Source organism: Asparagus officinalis, unplaced genomic scaffold (assembly GCF_001876935.1).
Source record: "Asparagus officinalis unplaced genomic scaffold, Aspof.V1 AsparagusV1_Un587, whole genome shotgun sequence".
NCBI classification, from domain to species: domain Eukaryota; kingdom Viridiplantae; phylum Streptophyta; class Magnoliopsida; order Asparagales; family Asparagaceae; genus Asparagus; species Asparagus officinalis.
In genome coordinates, this window is record NW_017972849.1 from 1 (window position 1) to 19,986 (window position 19,986).

At 36.9% G+C, this 19,986-nt stretch overlaps 1 protein-coding gene across 1 annotated transcript; it reads right to left on the reverse strand.

The window, feature by feature from the left end:
- Nucleotides 1-10,829: 10,829 nt before the first annotated feature.
- On the reverse strand, nt 10,830-19,980 carry LOC109827964 (CBS domain-containing protein CBSX6). The gene is given in 3 exon segments (XM_020394988.1): nt 10,830-11,654; nt 11,657-11,904; nt 19,439-19,980. Coding segments are annotated over 3 exon segments (1,191 nt in total). The 5' UTR covers nt 19,762-19,980; the 3' UTR covers nt 10,830-11,034.
- Nucleotides 19,981-19,986: the final 6 nt, after the last annotated feature.

A 19,986-nucleotide genomic window follows, 5' to 3' on the forward strand; every position in this document is an offset into this window, starting at 1 on the left:
GGTCTCGGCAGCGAGACCGCTGGCTCCCACTGTGGTCGCCAGCTTGTTTGGTTCAAAAGTCGCTGCTGTGGAATTCATTATAACTTTGTTCGATTACAACAAATTCGAAAGAATAATCTTTTTATAAGACTTTTTCTACACAACAAAACAAAAATTACAACTCTTGAGAAACAAACACGAAAATCGTCTATCAATTCTCGTTTTCGTGGGACTTTGCCTGTGCCGGGAACGCTTTGGTTCGTGGACCGCCGATTCACAGATCGTGAAGAGGGGGCTTATGATTCTAACTTCGTTATCGAAGTAGAAATTGAAACGATATCTTATCGAAGTAAGATAGTCGTTCTTCTTAAAATCAAGTCGAAGCTTAATTTCAAGGCGTTGCAAGAAAAGAACTCAAATCTGCTCTCTCTCTGCTCTGGAATGCTCTAACAAATGCTCGATCCTCGTCAGAAGTGACCCTAGGGGGGTATTTATAGCCTCAAGGGTCAGTAACTGCAAAAACTTAACAATCGAAGAAGTCAGTACGGCGAGACAGTGTTTACTGTCTCGCTGGGCGAGACAGCGTTTGCTGTCTCGACCCGCGAGACAGTAAATTTGCTGTCTCGCTCAGCGAGACAGTAAATGCTGTCTCGGAAAATGGCAGTTTCTCGCTGTAACTGTTCTCCCACGTTTCAAACTCCGTTATTTTGGCAGTTATCCACGTGATTTTCGCCCATGATGTTTCCCACGTCCCTTGGCAGTTAATGGACACGTGTAGGGCAGTTACAAATGTAGTTTTGACTATTTCAACACTGTCTCGCTGGCGAGACAGCAAAGACTGTCTCGCTGGCGAGACAGTTCATACTTGTTTTGATTTTTCCAAAACAGTATGAAATCCTTTCTTGTGAATTTTTGAGTGATCTTCTCTATGCTTGGGATATCTATTAGCATTTTTTGACGCCTACAAACAACAGAGGCATAAACTATTATACATATCTATTAGCATTTTTTGACGCCTACAAACAACAGAGGCATAAACTATTATACTAATTTTTAGTTTAAACCATTGTTTCAATCTTGGGAAAATTATGATGCGGAGGCAATAATTTATGTTTTTCGAAAGAAATCCGATTATGGGAAAGCAGAACAATGGAAGAAAAACGAGTAATTTCGGATAGATTTCGAGATGCAACTTTGAAGGACGATATCTTTTGACTCGCTTCATGGATTCCTTATTATAATATGTCTTTGGAAAGCTCAGGAAGTTCTCTACACATAAAATTGATTATAATATTCCGATAAGTTTCAAGTTCTAAGATATTCGTCTTCAGGCTTAGCTGTGTGGGAAAATGCTGGGGTATGTCGGAGTGGTGGAGTCCAATTGGGATACACGTGCATTAAATGTATTTTAATTATCTTTGCTCAATACCAGTAAATTTATACTTTTGCCCTGATTTATACTTTATGGTATTTCAATTATCAGTATCAAATAATTTTCTCAATTTATACTTTATGGTATTTCAATTGTGTATGCGTGGGAAAATTTTGGTCGCTCATTTTGTGTTGCCGCCTAGGACTCCACCACTCCGACATACCCTAACATATTTTCATACTTTTCTTAATAATGACTAAATAGATATAAATATTTTAATCATGACAACATTCACATATTATCTTCAGGCATTATGCCGTGAATAGCCTACATAATTTGCATCCAACTTCCACTACAACCGTTCACTACGGTTTGCCGACAAACATTATTATTCATAACTTAAAAGAATATTTTGTGACCTTTTTTTTCACGAGGATAAGCTCATACTGTTCATATTGATGAGGAATTTTGTGCTGATGGCAGGTTCAGATATCTGTAATTCTCAAGCAAGATGTTGAATGATGTTGAATCATAATCTACAAGATTTCTATTTGAATATGTGTTTGATTGGACTATATTGAAGTACCAATCACAAATTGCTAGCACTCCTCCACGACCTCTTGTAAGTCTTGCATATATAGGCTTATTAATTTCTTGCTGATAGGTTTTCATTTGTTTTGATTTCTTTTTCTCTATCATATTAACATCTTACTCATTTTTTATCTTCTATACAGGGTTCTGGAGTAGGACCTACTCTGGGTTGGCACCAATTCTTAGTAATGTCAATAGGCAATCTGGTCGTTGTTTTGCTAACTGTTCCTTTGGGGGTCTGCTATTAAGTTTGTTATATTTGTTTATGGCATAGAATACATTATGTTTAACTTTTTTTTATTAAAAAAATTCCTCCTTCATGTTTGCTCCAATACATGTTTTATCTATTTCCTAACCAAGTGCTTCTGTGCCACTCAATTATTGTGTTTCATTAACATGGTCATATGTTCTTAGACCTAACATAGAAAAAATGTGTTTATAATATCTTCATTTTTATTAACTACTGTCAAAAATACATTTCCTAGACTAGCATTTACTAAATTTTGTACTTGAAAACTTTAATTTAGATGGTACAGAAGGGAGAACAAGTGGTTGGTTAGGAGACCCTTCTCGTCGTCGTACATCGGGACAAGTCGTAAATGCAGACGGCTTACTAAAAAAACAGGGGTAGCAAATTATTCAAAAGAGGCTTTGGTGAATCAATAGTTCTATATGTCATTGTTTTTAGCCTATGATAAGTTAGGTTCAGTGGATCTATGCGACATCTAAATTTTATTCTAATAAGAAACTTATTGGAGCCCAATCTAAAGTGAACTCTACAGTAAATATCATTTAAACCTGATCCATATCTAGAAAGACAAATTTGTTTATTTTTAGTTATAGTCTCATGGTTTTCCACCTTTGGTTTCATCTGCAATTGATTTTATTAAAGATAGAACTGCTATTTTAAGAGTATGATTCTTTGGTCTTTTGCCTTCTCAAAAATTCTTCCTCTATAATATCTTCGCAATTTTTAAGAATCTTGCAGTTTACTTTGATTCGATGAATTTCATAGACATGTAATCAGAAAATCTCACACTCGTAATAGGTGTAAGTAGCTTACTGCTAGAAAGAAATTTGGAACCATTAAAGCTCAAAATATCCAATGATAAAGATAGATACTTATAGTATCTCTAATGTTTATATTGCATGACTATCAATTGTTTTAAAAAGATAGAAATAAGTAGGATTAAAGAAAAAATATAATTTTATTATTCAATCCTTTTGAATTTTTAAATTCTATCCATATGTTTGATACATGATTTAAATTAAAGAAATCTTAATAAAATGAATCAATAATAAAATAATAAAATTTAAAAAATTACCACGTGCATTGCACGTGCAATCCAACTAGTATATATATAAAAGAGAGTACACACTGTATACTTATATATACATATATATACTTATATAAAAAAGAGTATAAATATATATAAGAGAGAGTATACATTGTACACATATATAAGAGAGAGCATACTTATACATATATATAATTATATAAGAGATATATACATATATAAGAGAGAATATACTTACATATATACTTATATTAAGAGAGAGCATACTTATATATATTTATACATATATAAGAGAGAGTATACTTATATATACTTATACATATATTAAGAGAGATCATACTTATACATATATATACTTATATAAAAGAGAGTATACTTATATATACTTATATAAGAGAGAGTATATTTATATATACTTATATACTAAGAGAAACCTAGTGGAGAGTATCCAAGTTTTTTTCTTCCATCGAAAAAGGTAAGTTTCTTTGTACGAAAGAAATCAGAAACAAAAATTGAATTTTCAACTCGAAAATATTAAAAATCCAGTTGAGAGAATATATAATATATATTAGTATGCATGTATTGTCAGAAAATATGGTTTTTTTAGATTAGCATATTTAGTGGCAGAGCCAGGACCCATGGGGTGGTGGAGACAACAAATTATAAATAATTAAATAAAATATAAATCTACTAAAATAAATTCATTAATACGTTGTAACAACAACAAAAAAACATAACTTTGTAATTATTCTCGATGAGTTTTCATATTTTTGAATCTTTGTACAATCAACTCATTTCAACCGTCTTAAATATATCTCTTAATATAAGTAACTAGACAATCATTAAACCAACCATCTCTCGTTCCATTGCACAGTCAAGTCGTCGTCACAATTTCATTGTTGAAAATGTATCTTTTTAATTTTTTGATTGTTCTTAATTAAACCAACGACCCATGATGATAGCAGAAGGAGAGAGATTTGATTATAGATAATTAGGATGAAACTTAGATTTAATTAATTAGTATTTGTGTTTAACTAAATCAGCCATATCAAAGTCTATTGCAATTAATGAAAAAAATAAATTGTATGTAACATAGCAGGAATCTATTTAAAATACATGTAATAATAATAAACATTATAATCGTCTTAAAACCTACAAGTGGTCTACAATGAAATTAAATGGGAAAAATGTGTCCAGACCCCAAAAGCAAAAACTTCATGGGACAAAACCCCTCATATTTTTCCACATGTGGATCAGCCTCTTGAAGTGTGACACTTTGTACTGCAGCCCCTTTTAATTAATTATCACATGCCAGCTAAAGTAAAATTCCCAAACTATCCTTATCCTCTTTCCTCTCTGACCCAGCACTCACATCATCTCTCTCTCCTCTCTCCTCTCTCTCTCTCTCTCTCTCTCTCTCTCTCTCTCTCTCTCTCTCTCTCTCTCACCTCTCTCTAAAACTAAGAGCTTTATTAAGCTCGTCGTCCTGGCCGAGACGCACAGAGCATTAATCTATTAGCTAGAAGAAGAAAAGAAAAAAAAAGAAAGGTAAGGAGAAGTAGAGTAGAAGGGGAATGAAGAGAAATATCGTAATTAAGAAATAACGAAAATGTGTATTAATGTATCTCTATGAATGAAATTGCCACGGTGCCGCCGAGCGATATTCGAAACAATATAACGAGAGGTAGAAAATGAGCCCAAATGAAAGAAAGATACCGTGTGATAGACAATATAAAGGGCTACACATCGGCGCAGACGGTAGTGAAAACGGAGACCGGAGGTGGCCGTAAAACACGCGCGAAGTCGGCACGACGCTACTGTTTTCTGCTCGCTGCTGCCGCCGAGCGATGTTTCGTATGTTACCGAGAGATATAGAGAATGAGTTAGAGCGTGATACAAATTGGAGGTGATAGGCAACATGTAGGGCTACTCACCAAAGAAGAAATCGGCGAAAACGGAGATTGGAGACGATCAGAAAGTGCGTACGAAGTCGGCACAAAACTATAGTTCTAGCCCACATCCCACCAGTTCTAACTTGTATCTCACCAGTTCTAACTTGTATCCCACCAGTTCTAGCCCACATCTTGCTAGTTCTAATCAAAGCCCTTGTTTTTTTCATGCTAAGTTGTTAATTCTAGGTTCCACGTTAGTTCTAGCCCACATCTCACCAGTTCTAACTTGTATCCCACAAGTTCTAGCCCACATCTTGCTAGTTCTAATCAAAGCCCTTGTTTTTTCATGCTAAGTTGTTAATTCTGGGTTCCACGTTAGTTCTAGCCCACATCCCACCAGTTCTAACTTGTATCCCACCAGTTCTAGCCCACATCTTGCTATTTCTAATCAAAGTCCTTATTTTTTTCATGCTAAGTTGTTAATTCTGGGTTTCACGTTAGTTCTAGCCCACATCCCATCAGTTCTAACTTGATTAGAACTAGCAAGATGTAGGCTAGAACTGATGTGATACAAGTTAGAACTGGTGGAATATGAGCTAGAACTAACGTGGAACCCATAATTAACAACTTAGCATGAAAAAAAATAAGGGCTTTGATTAGAACTAGCAAGATGTGGGCTAGAACTGGTGGGATACAAGTTAGAACTGGTGGGATGTGGGCTAGAACTAACGTGGAACCTATAATTAACAACTTAGCATGAAAAAAACAAGGGTTGTGATTAGAACTAGCAAGATGTGGGCTAGAACTGGTGAGATACAAGTTAGAACTGGTGGGATATGGGCTAGAACTAACGTGGAACCCAGAATTAACAAATTAGCATAAAAAAACAAGGACTTTGATTAGAACTAGCAAGATGTGGGCTAGAACTGGTGGGATACAAGTTAGAACTGGTGGGATGTGAGCTAGAACTAACGTGGAACCCAGAATTAACAACTTAACATGAAAAAAAACAAGGTATTTGATTAGAACTAGCAAGATGTGAGCTAGAACTGGTGGGATACAAGTTAGAACTGGTGGGATGTGGGCTAGAACTAACGTGGAACCCAGAATTAACAACTTAGCATGAAAAAAACAAGGGCTTTGATTAGAACTAACAAGATTTGGGCTAGAACTGGTAGGATACAAGTTAGAACTGGTGGGATGTGGGCTAGAACTAACGTGGAACCTATAATTAACAACTTAGCATGAAAAAAACAAGGGCTTTGATTAGAACTAGCAAGATGTGAGCTAGAACTGGTGGGATACAAGTTAGAACTGATGGGATACAGGTTAGAACTTGTGGGATGTGGGCTAGAACTAACGTGGAACCCAGAATTAACAACTTAGCATGAAAAAAATAAGGGCTTTGATTAGAACTAGCAAGATGTGGGCTAGAACTGGTGGGATACAAGTTAGAACTGGTGGGATGTTGGCTAGAACTAACGTGGAACCCAGAATTAACAACTTAACATGAAAAAACAAGGGCTTTGATTAGAACTAGCAAGATGTGGGCTAGAACTGGTGGGATACAAGTTAGAACTGGTGGGATGTGGGCTAGAACTAACGTGGAACCCAGAATTAACAACTTAGCATGAAAAAAACAAGAGCTTTGATTAGAACTAGCAAGATGTGGGCTAGAACTGGTGGGATACAAGTTAGAACTGGTGGGATGTGGGCTAGAACTAACGTGGAACCCAGAATTAACAACTTAACATGAAAAAAAACAAGGTATTTGATTAGAACTAGCAAGATGTGAGCTAGAACTGGTGGGATACAAGTTAGAACTGGTGGGATGTGGGCTAGAACTATAGTTTTGTGCCGACTTCGCACGCACTTTCTGATCGTCTCCAATCTCCGTTTTCGCCGATTTCTTCTTTGGTGAGTAGCCCTACATGTTGCCTATCACCTCCAATTTGTATCACGCTCTAACTCATTCTCTATATCTCTCGGTAACATCCGAAACATCGCTCGGCGGCAGCAGCGAGCAGAAAACAGCAGCGCCGTGCCGACTTCGCGCGTGTTTTACGGCCACCTCCGGTCTCCGTTTTCACTACCGTCTGCGCCGGTGTGTAGCCCTTTATATTGTCTATCACACGGTATCTTTCTTTCATTTGGGCTCATTTTCTACCTCTCGTTATATTGTTTCGAATATCGCTCGGCGGCACCGTGGCAATTTCATTCATAGAGATACATTAATACACATTTTCGTTATTTCTTAATTACGATATTTCTCTTCATTCCCCTTCTACTCTACTTCTCCTTACCTTTCTTTTTTTATTTTTTTTATTTTCTTCTTCTAGCTAATAGATTAATGCTCTGTGCGTCTCGCCAGGACGACGAGCTTAATAAAGCTCTTAGTTTTAGAGAGAGGTGAGAGAGAGAGAGAAAGAGAGAGGAGATGAGAGAGAGAGAGAGAGAGATGAGAGAGATGAGAGAAAGATGATGTGAGTGCTGGGTCAGAGAGGAGAGAGGATAAGGACAGTTTGGGAATTTTACTTTAGCTAGCATGTGATAATTAATTAAAATGGGCTGCAGTACAAAGTGTCACACTTCAAGGGGCTGATCCACATGGGGAAAAAATATGAGGGGCTTTGTCACATGAAGTTTTTGCTTTTGGGGCCTGGACACATTTTTCCCAAATTAAATTGTAAACCAACTATAACAGCCGTGTGTGCAAAGCATCAAGTGGGGTGTAAATAATAAGCTCGGTCTTAATAAAAAATTCGATACACATGAGGGTTAAATTGCAAAAAAGATACTTGAGTGGCTCCATTAATTTGTCCACGCTCATGCATATGTGGGTTTCACCACTGAGTATATCTATTAAATGCAACAAATAGGAACCTTGACAGGAATATATATATACATCGCTCTGTGAAATCTTGACAGGAATAAATGCAAGTTACACCAATTTATTAAAAGCACATTAAATATGATTGAGTTCCAAGCTCAAAATTTCCGCTCACACCTGACTCGTGTCCTTCAAACACTAGCATTAAATGCAACAAACAAATACAGGAGTTAAAGACCAATGCGTAATCCGACATCAGTCACATCACCACACGATTATCCCTGTAGAAGAACACGGGTTTGTATTAATGGGCCTCCGTGTTAGCTTCTTCTGATTTACGACGTGTTAACTACGACATTTATTTTTTGTAGGTTACTTTTCTAGGGAGTGCAACACTAACATTAACGATTAAATGCCGGGGACGCCAAATAGGAGACTGGGGGGGGGGGGGCATGTGAGCTGTCCCCCCCTATTTGGGTCCCTGTAGAAGCGCCGCTAACATTAATATGGGAAAAGGAAATCTTGACGTCCACGTTACTTCGCTTTTATGATTCCACAACATATATTAGGGTCTTTCATCGATGTTTCAAATTAACTCATACTTAATGCGTCTACTTCACAGTAAGGGTAATTTTTTTCTTTTTTTTCTTTTAAAAAAAAATCCTTTTCCTTATCCTCCTTCCTTCTTGTGTTTTTGTCTAGGATTTTCAGGACCATTAAAGAAATCCTTATGGTTCGAGAAGTTGAATAATTTCCTTCCATCAGATAAGATAACGATAACGGATGGTGGGATCTATCGACGAATAACGCTATACTTTCTTCTTTTTTTTTTCCAAAGAAGAAAAATAACCTCTGAAATGGTTTTTTTTTATTACTATTTTTCATCTTAACTGTCAAATGCTTAAATATCTAGCTCATACCATGTGATGAATCAGTAACCTCCTAATTTACCAAGATCTATCCCGTTTCTTCCGTGCACTTTAGGATAATAGTATAGTTTGTAGATTAATCTGTAAGTTAGATATTTGTACCCTCCTCCATCAAACAATGAAGTATTGAAGAGAGTAACGCATGCTCACGATTTCCTTGCCGAGTCATTGCCGTACGTTTTGTGTTGCTTGCATCTCGAACTTGTGACCTTGGTTGTTAATTAAGAGGCGGATACGCTGCTAATTGTTCAAATTCCTCTTTTTGTGGCTAGTATTAAAGAGTACTTGAATAGCTTTGAATTGTTCAAATTCTTATTTTCAAACTTTTCAAACATTCATATGCTCTATATCAAATATGTCAGTGCAGCATTCTTCGGAATCTAAGAGCAAGTTCATCAAGCTCCCACCGCACCTCCTAAGACTGAGGTGGCGGTGGGAGCTTGCTGGACTTGCTCCAGCAAGCTCCCAAGGGAGCTCTGAGAGCTTCCGTGGCACAAAGCCTAGGGCTTTGTGCCACGGAGCTCCCAAGCGCTCCACAAATTTGTGGAGCGCTTGGGAGCTCCTAAGCCTTAAAGAAATATTTTTTTTACGAAAAAATCCTTGGCCTTTGTATCTTTGCAATAGAAGTGAGGTTTTTTAGATAGAAGAGGGGTTTTTTTGATATTGTTGGAGCTCCTAACTAGGAGCTCGTTGGAGCTCCATAAAATAAGGAGGTGCTCCCAAGGCTTATTTTTATAATTTTTTATTTCAAAATGCTTGAGAGCTTGCTGACTAGGACTCCCAACTGGGAGCTTGATGCACTTGCTCTAAGACATGAAAATTAGATTCATAATATCCAATGAGAATATAATATTGCGAGTACTGGGCAAGTCAACAAATCCGGTTCCATTTAAATTAATTTTTATTTTAATTATTGCTTTTAATTTGTTGATAAGGGAATCTTGGTTAGGGGGAGCTACAAGCATACAACCAACCCAGGTTCGTATCTCAGAGAACCCACCCTCAGACATAGACACTTAAGAGCATGTGCAGCAAGCTTCCAGTTGGGAGTCCTTGATGGAGAGCTCTCAAGACCTCTCAAGACATAGCCCACCATTTTCAATACCACATCACCCTCCTAACTAATGTTGATCTCCAACAAACTCCTAGTTAGGAGCTCCAACAATATCAAAGAAACTCCTCTTCTATTTTAGTTTTGTTACACATTACTTTCAATTATATTTAAACCTCTTTTATTGAGAATTTATAGAATTTTCTTTACTATTCATGCCAATTTTTTAAATCTCAACCGCTAATCAATTTTGAAAAATCACAAATGGTTTTTTTTAACAACTATTTTCAACTTGGGTTCTGGGTTCAAAAGTAGGGGGGTTTTTGTAAAAAAAAATTTTAATGGTTGAGAGCTCTCAAGCACTACACAAATTTGTGAAGCGCTTAGGAGCTCGGTGGCACGAGCTCTCAGGCTCCGTGCCACGCAAGCCCAAGGATAAACCTTGGGAGCTTATTGGCGTCGGCAGCAGGCTCACATTGCCACCTCAGCGTTGGGAACTGGGGTGAGAGCCTGCAGCACATGCTCTAACACACTGCACTTCTCTTAGGACCTCCATCTAACCAAGCAAACCCTAGGTATTGAAGCCCACCTTTAATCCCACGCAAAACCAGGTAAATACGGCCTCAAGAATCAAATAACTGTAAGGGGTTTCTCTTTAGCTGTCCAACCAAAAATTACAGCCGCAACGTGTACACAGCAATGGTGAAATATAGCACACGTACATGAAACCAGGAATCAAATGCATATTGATTACTACATAGAACCTTCCGCAGAATTCATGGCAAGAACTTACCACTCTCTTCGGTGATACGTTTGAGGATATCATGCTAAGAGTAAGTATCAATAATTGTCATTTTGCGCAATAATGCAATAAGATCACACACAGATGAACCCAGGAGACAAATGCTTATTGATTATCCAATATCCTACTGCAAAATTCATAGCTGGCTTACAACTCTATTCCAATGTACATTAGAGGCTACCGAGTTTTAGATTTAACACAATGGGCGCAAACTCCAGGAACAAACCTTTGCATGCTACTTATTCATACACTAACAAACCACAACCTCCAGTCTTTACTACTTCATCAAATCAAGGAGCTGATGGATGCTTTGTCACCGCATGCAATATATCACCATAGCTCACAACACCAACCAACACATCCGCCTCTGAATCCGCCTCCGTTACCCAAACATGGGTTGCTCGATGCGACAACAATTGAGCCATGACCGCCGCCAAAGAGCTTGACTCCTTGCAAGTCAAAGGCACGCTCCTCCCCCTGTACATATTCCTCCTTGCTTTAGGTGTAGGAGGGTTACTGAAGAACCCGATGCTCCTGCTACTGAACTTTTTCGCCCTAGCTGAAGAGGGAGAAGTGCCTGTTTCTTCAAGGGTCGAGAAATTTGGGAGCAAGTCTAGTCCGGAGCCATCATTGTCTTCTGCTCCCATTACAAATTGTCCAGCTGATAGATTCGCCATTGCCCAGGCGGCGGATAAGTAATCAGACTTCCAGAGTTTAAATGACGAGATCTCACCAACTATTTTGTGGGTTCCATCGGGGTTGATCTCAACAACAGCCACAGCACATGGGTCTTGAGGAATTATCTGAATGGCTTTGATGGCAGGGGCAGAGGCTTCAATGTGCGCATAATGAGGTGTGATGGCACCTAGTGAGGAGATGGAGGAGAGAGGGAGAGGAGCGAGAGCGCCGCGATGAGGAATCTGATGATGTCTTCTCGGGAGAGGCAGCAGTATTTGTATTCATCAGAGGGAAGGCGAGAAGATGAGGATGAAGATGGTTGGCCAGCAGCATTTGAGGCATTTGCAGAGTCTTTGAAATTTTTGAGCCATTTGCCATTGTAAAGGATGGAGAAGCGCTTGCTGACACCCCTCCAGGTGAGGCCCTTGCGAACTAGGAGGCGGCGAACACCCTGCTTCATCATCTCCAGTGCATCAATCAACCTTGCGATGCAAAACAAAGAATGAGAAAATGAAGAGAAGCTAATAGCAGAACTAAAACAATAGACCGACTATAAGTAATTCTATACAAAACAACAGAAGCATTAAAGAATCTGTACTATTCTCATGCACCCAGATGTAAAAGACATTTGGATTAGAGGAAAAAAACCAGTATCGAGAATGAGAATATATATAATAGTGGTTAAAGGTGCGGATAATACCAAGAACCAACCAAGGAAATTTGCCCTACAACTTGCAATAACCCACTTGAGTATGGCTCTCAATAGAAAGAAGTAATAGGACCAGGCAAACAAAGACAACTAATTGGAGTATGAGTAATAGTGTACGATTACAAGGATAGTAGATCAATCTTCTAATTTGTTACTCGTTCCTTTGAAACAACATTATATATAAAGCATAGACTTTCTATTGAAAAGGCTCAAAGGAACATTTGAAGAAACCAACTGCAACAGGACATCAAATGTTGGATGCCTGGTGTCAAACTGCTTCATTGTAATCAAATGGTTTTCCTCATTTCTCATGTTTATTTATTGTTATCTCCTTTTAGTGTACCTAGTCTTCTAGTTTTAGCATAAGAGAAAACAAAAACATTAAGAGAGAAATTCTTGAGCTACCGACTTTGAACAAAGAGAAAAAGAATCAGAAATTGGAGTATTTGTATCTATTCGTAGAACTTGCTCGCTATACAACATGGTTAAGACTAACTCGAGCCCATCATAATACAGGAGACGGATAGAATTCTTGCTAGGTAGTAGGGCCTAATTAGCAAACAGTGGTGTTGTCTTCTGGGAGAAACATAAGGTGAGAGATGGTAAGGTTTCAGTTGGAAGTTGTAGTTGGGTAAATGTGTATGAAATGAATGTAAAGATAGAATCAGTTGTTTTTTTATTGTTATTATTTTTCTTAAAAGAATGTATTATTTTATGGGTTAATTGCAAACTGACCCCCAATAGTATCACCCAATTGCAATAGACCACCTCTAGTCCTATTTGTGTGAATAAACCCCTTTAGTACTATTATTTTTTTCTTTTTTTTACTCTTAAAATCGTTAAAAGGTTTGAGGAGGCGGATAAACTGCCTATAGTTCTATTTGTGTGAGAATAGATCCCCGATTGCTTTTTTTTTTAAATTTTAAAAGAGTTGAAAGTTCGCTAAGGGGGTTTATTCACACCTGGGCCTACTACAGGGGGTCTGTTCACCGCAAATAGAACTAAAGGTGGTTTATTTGCAATTGGGTGATACTATAGGGGTCTATTAGCAATTATCCCTTTTTTTTATTGAATGGCATTTTTATGTATTTCTTTCCTTCTGCTTGATTAACCAGTCTTATTATATTTGTGTGTAATTAGGACTTGTTTCCCTATAATTCAGACAATTTATTTGCTTGATTAATTTTTTACTTACTTTGTCAGCCCGTTGTAACGTCAGCAGCTGTAAGCTGGCATTCTCACCATGAATATTTGACATCAAAAGGCACCAATAAGTTTTGTGTGTGCATGAGTGTTACTATATATTTCGCAAGATAAACATAGCCACTAGAAAACATGTATTTTCTGATGATTTCATGTGCAATAAATACCCACTGTAAGGATTTGACTAAATTATAGTGCTATACATACTTTGTCAGCCCGTTGTAACGTCAGCAGCTGTAAGCTGGCATTCTCACCATGAACATTTGACATCAAAAGGCGCCAATAATTTTTGTGTGTGCATGAGTGACATGTATTTTCTGATGATTTCATGTGCAATAAATACCCACTGTAAGGATTTGACTAAATTATAGTGCTATACATACTACAACATTCACTACAGAAAAAAGGATGACTATGTATGGAAAGCAGCACTTTGCATTTCTTCATCACCTTCCAAAAGAAAGTTTAACATGCCAAAATTTTAAAATATCCAGCTTGATGATTTTTTTAGTGCAGTTCATTGATCTGATATCTTTTCATATAATTATAGGCTTTAGATGAACCACGAACATAATACCAATATGTACCCTGCATACTGTTAGCTATTATAAAAGACATGTTTGAGAAGTATGTGAATGGCATCCAAGACTAGAAAAGATAGTGCATACCCCACACATATTTGAATGGCAAAGATAGCACGGTTGTACTATGCACATAACATGGTAGCACTGTGGTACAGAAGAATTTTTCATCTAAAATTTCAGCAGATCAACAAGGTGGTACTACCAAGAATGCAAGTCCTTGAGGTGATGCAACAAAGTTATGGCGGAGAGGGTATTCCGAGATGTTAATGCTTGAAGGGAAAATTTTTAACACATTGAGAAAGGATAGACAACTTGGTTTTGATACTGGTTTCAATCCTTTACTGGAGTTTGGATTCTGGCAGTTTCCACAGACAACCTTACGTATTTACAGATGTAGTATTAATTTGCAGATATAGAATCTAAGAATTAAACCAACAAAAAAGTTGGGACAAAACTCAATCTTGAATGAGTAATCTCTAGATTAAACTATGAATTCTCTTTCTTTTTGTCATTGAGTTGGAAGGATATTGCAGTCAAAAGATGATATTTGAGAAATGATTAAGCTTTGATCCCTAAAGGACAGTCCATGATATAGCAGCAGTAAGATATGCCTCTTCGCTGTGTCCCGAGCAATTCTTTGTTTCCCATTACTGACGCAGTTTTTTTTTCCACCCTCCAATTGTAAATACACGTGCTACCTACTGTATGGTTGGCATTTCAATGCTAACAGATATTGACTGAGTCACTAACCAAAACAAGGAGAGAAGGCAAGGTTAAAAATGAGCAATCAAAAATAGACATAACAAGAACAACAATATGAAAGGTCATATTTAAACAAATAAATCAGAAAATGAAGTTGAGAATGCAATCTCCATACGAAGCCTGTTTTAACAATCATGGACAATAACTGTGATTTGTGTAGTAATAGTCTCCATTCTTTACACCATAAATGAGTGTTTAACCAATTCATTAAAGAATATTTCAATTACTTGCATATTTGGAGATCACAACAAAACATTTCTTTAGTTTTATTTACTCTTTTAACTTTACATGTAAATTTCAACATGCAAATTATAACAAATAAATTCAAAGTTGATGTGAATTATCAAATTTCTGATATATTTGCTTGGAATCAAAGAAACTGGGAAAATGATAGCTTAAGACATCACGACCAAACTACACTTCTGTACGCTGCATATACTAAGGAAAATCCAACTGACAATATGTTTATGAAACAAAATTAACTGTTTGTCATTTTTCAAACGAACTCATGGGTTAAGATCAACACTCGCGTATATCCATTCAAATTGAAATATATTTGACATTCCTTTTATAACTCTTACCATATATTGACTGAATACTGTTGAGAGTAAAGAAAGTTCTGACTCAAAAAACATGACTACAAATCAGTTTAAGTGGTTGGAAAGTATAAATATTCCCGATACTTTTAGGAACAAATAAGCAAAAGACCTGATTGCTTCTTTAAGGGCATCTCTGGAAACTGGAAACTAAATGAAAAGTGAACCAAATTTTGGAAAGAGGCTTTACTTCTCCATTTTTTCTATTTTGCACTTGGAAAGCCATTGAAAGGTGTTGGAAAGTGTAGGGAGCCATGTCAGCATTTTAGCCTCTTTCATTCTCTCAAAAAATTGAGAAAATGGACAGAAAGTTGAAGAATTAAAATTGTAATTATTTATTTATCCTCTCCACTTACCAAAACCAGTTGTTTTATTTATCAGTTTCTAATCTCATCACCCCTCATATTTCTTCCTCATACCAAGCTCAAGCGAGACCCTTCATGGAATAAAGAGAAATTATTTTTTTAATTATTCTTTATCCCCTTCACCTACCAAAACCAGTTCTTTTGTTGTTCAGTTTTTTTATCTCACCATCATCTCATATTTCTTCTTCATACCAAACTTGAGCAACGGCCTGCCGCTTCATATTTCTTTGGGTTTTACCCCACCGAAACTGATTCATAATCAATTGAATCAAGTTGCAGAAAGCAGCAATCAACATCTGATATATTATCAAAGTAAGGATGAAATAAAGTAATGAGCACTACTACTAATTTTACCTTTTAGGACTAGCCCTGTATCACAATAGGCTTTGGTTTGGTTATGTTGAAGGTTTAGTCACTGCCAATAAAAGAATATTTTCGTTTTGTGAACAAGTTCATTATTCTCATTTATTGGGTCTTTGCTTTGTAAAAACAGTCTATGATAAAATATCCATATATGGGAGTTGAGCTATCCTACTATTACTAATATCCAATATTTGGAAACTATTAACCAAATTTAGAACTCGGATGCAAAAATTGAAAATCCAAAATGTTGGATATGATCAATTACACATCAACCATCAAGTAATAAATATCAAGGGTAAATTTTCAAAATATTTCTACATTTTTTACTAGTATAGCATGTGTTGTCAAAGTCGATGTTTCAAAGTTTTTGTAAATTTGATTATTTTTCTCCTTGATACATGATTCGAAAAACATCAAAATTCTTGGAGATTTTATTCATAGGTAGTTCATGTGTACTATAATGTATCCAATGATTTGGATTTTTCAATTTTAGATTTTGAAACTTATATTTAAATTGATGGTGCCTACTTGAATGTGTGAGCGTGTTCATATACGTAACATGAACTGTTAAACTATTCTATGTTAATCACTAATTGAGCTATAAATAAAAATGGTCAGTGGCCTCCTAACCACAAAATATTGGAAAAGAAAATTAATTAATTTTTTGAGTGAATAAATAAATAATAATGTTACAAATAGTCTCCCGAACGAAAACCATGAAAATTTTAATAATAAGGTGTATTTTTTTAATTCACTAATCTTTGACTTCTAGTTCTAATACATGTATTTCTTTATGATTTTTTGAAGATAATATTGTTAAGGGGTAAGCTTGCTATGGTAATTATATGCCACATTTTTTTCACTTTCCATATACCAAAAAATGTGTTTAAAAAAGTTTATTATCTACCAAATATTTCCCAACCAAATGGTAATACGGTACATTAAGAGAAGTTGGATGCCACATCAGCTAATACCTCAACTTTCTATCCTTTCACTTTCCGTCCTCAACTTACCGCATCAGCTGATACCTCAACTTTGCAAATAGAAACTAATGACAAAGTATTTTCTCAAGAAAGTACTTTCCCTATAATTTTACTTTCCAGTTACTTTATGGCTGCCAAATACGCTCTAAAGAGAGCCATCATCATTTAACCCGCTAGTTGACAAAAATTTTCTCAGATGAATTCCAAATTGTTGACAAATTAATGGGATGACCAAAGATCTATGTCGTACAAGAACTAAGACATCAATGTTATCTGAATTAGTGGCAAATCCTTAGCCTAGCCAATAGTAAGAATGTGGAGTTTTAAGACCGAAAAGTCCTGGAAAAACGAAAAAGAATAGGTAGTAGACAAGATAAACACCCTCCGCAAAATCATGCTCATGCAATTAGACATCAGAAATTACATGAATATAAGGGGTGCTTGTTTGCATGGAACTGATGGAAGTGAAATTATAAGTGTATTCACTTTCACTCACTTCTAATGTTTGTTCTATTGGAAGTATTTATGAAAGTGAAATGAAGACTAAAATAGTCAAATATAATGCATACTTCACTTCCCCTACAAAAGTATGTTATCCTAAAAGAGGAAAAGAGCAGACTACAAATAACTAAAATATCAATTTATTAACATATCATTGGAAGTGTAATATGATTTTAAACAAAGAAATAAAATGACATTCCCGTACCATCTTTACTTTTTCTAGTTTTCTAGATTTGAAAGTTTTTTATGGCAACCAAACAATGTATTTCATTTGCATGATGATGTGGATGCATGTTCACCCTTGTAAAAAAAAAGTGATAGTCACATTTTTTAATTCCATTTTTAGCTTGGCGAACACTCCCATAGCTCTAAGGACGTGTTTGGAATTCACTGGGGGTAGGGGATGTTAAGGGAAAATAAGGGAGAGAAAAAAATGAAGGTAAAAGAATTCTCTACTCCTAAGTTCCACTCCAATTTGAGGGGGAACAATTTTTTATTGATTGTAGAGTAATCAAGGGGAATGAGGGGAACACTTACACTCTTAAAAACTTTTCAAATGGGGCGAATGGGTTCCCTACCTTCCCTTCTCCCATGTTCCCCTCTATCCAAACAGGCCCTAAAGGACAATGATCACACTCATAATCTGATAAGATGTAAATATAATCACGGCTTTAATAGTTTTGATGTAATAACTTGTTTGCGAGGAAAACGATAGGATGCAATAGCAACAGAACGAGTAAGACAATGATGGAAAGAAACATAACAAGCAACTAGTTCAGAGAAGATTCACAAGCAAATCCTATATTCAGCCGAACACGGTTCGACTAATGATTGGCAATGACATCATCTCTACCTCATGAACCATGCCGCCCCATAACAAATATATTTTGCCAATTACTTAATTGGAAAGCTAACATGTAGATTAGTTGAAAAAGACAAGATACTCGTAAAACCTTTTCACGCTCTTGCGCTGCAGGAGACTACACTTGTCTTTAAAACAACGATTTGATGCTGTAACGATTTGGAATTACATGTTCTATTCCAAAAACAGATGATTGAAGCAGTTGTCTATCTGTACAACAGATTCTTCAATAGCACATTTCTCCGTACTTTTTTTTGTTTCATCTTTTCCTTCCTTTTTTTGAATATACTTTTTCACAAAGTATTGGTATTGCACTTTTTTGGTACCATCCACTTTCGTCCCTTCAACAATCATAACAAACAAGGAGGTTAGGTTTTACCTTGCCCCAGTGTCTTATCTTACAAACTATATATATTAGGATCCTCAACCTCAATAAATTTAGATTCCTATACAGAAATAATGCACATATGACTACTAAATTGCATTTAAAAAGATTATTTCAGGGCATCCGGCTATATACAGCAAGTGCAATACCAGGAAAAGAGAAGATAATGGAGATAAACTAGCAACAAGGGAAAACAGAAATTACGCCTGCAAGTCATATAGGAAATCACAATATTAAAAACAGAAACCAAAGAAATCATACTTGAACAGCTGCTGCCAACCCCCCCTCTTCAACAAATCAGAACCCAGCCAGAGTGCATAAAAACATAAAGATCAACTTACTAATAGAAGCATTCACTAAATATTAATAAATAAAGCATAGAGCTATAGCTAGAATCAGAATTAACATTCATACGTAAGCATTTATGACATGTTAATGAACCCCCACATAATCAGCTACAGTCTGCGCAAAATGCATAGAAATATAAGAACTTTGATGCATAATTGAACAAAATCAGACACAATTATCTATAAGCCTAAAAGAAATAAGAGGAAAGGCTAATGAAAAATTAGCAAACAGAAATCCAGATACACAGAACATCGATCAGGCAAAGAGATAATCCCTAGATCCCAAGATTCAAACTTTCACTCGGTCAGATCAAAATCAAACCCAAGAAAAGGAAAAGGGATTAAAAAATCCGTACCTAGTCCCGGGATCGACCTCCTTCAGTAGGCCCTGATTTGGCATCACAACCTCAGACACGGGCGTCCTCATGGCCTTATCCTGATCCCCGCCAGCCTTAGCAATGAACGCCACCACATCCAACGAATTCAAGATCCCGACGAACCTCTCGGCCTTGGGCCTCGCCTCACCGTCGCTCCGCCTCCACACAGTGATCGCCCCCTCGGCGCACTCTCCGATCGCCCTTATCGCCGACTCGACGGTCTCGGAGTCGAGGAACTCGACCACCTCGGGCTTGCCGACCGTGAGATCGCCGATGACGTGGTGGAGGAATACGGAGGCCATTGGTTTTTTGTGCTAGGGTTTAGGTTAGGGTTATGAGAGGGAGTGGAGGAGAGTGAGGTGGAGGAGGAGGAAGCTGTTGATGGGCTTTGAGCGGCTTGGGGAGAGGGGAGGGAGGAGGGCGGTAAGGTTACCGCTTAGAGGGAGGGAGGTGAGGAGATCGGCCATGGATGAACGAGGGGAATGCCCATCAAAAACAAGAGAGAGAGAAGAGGAGAGAGAAACCAG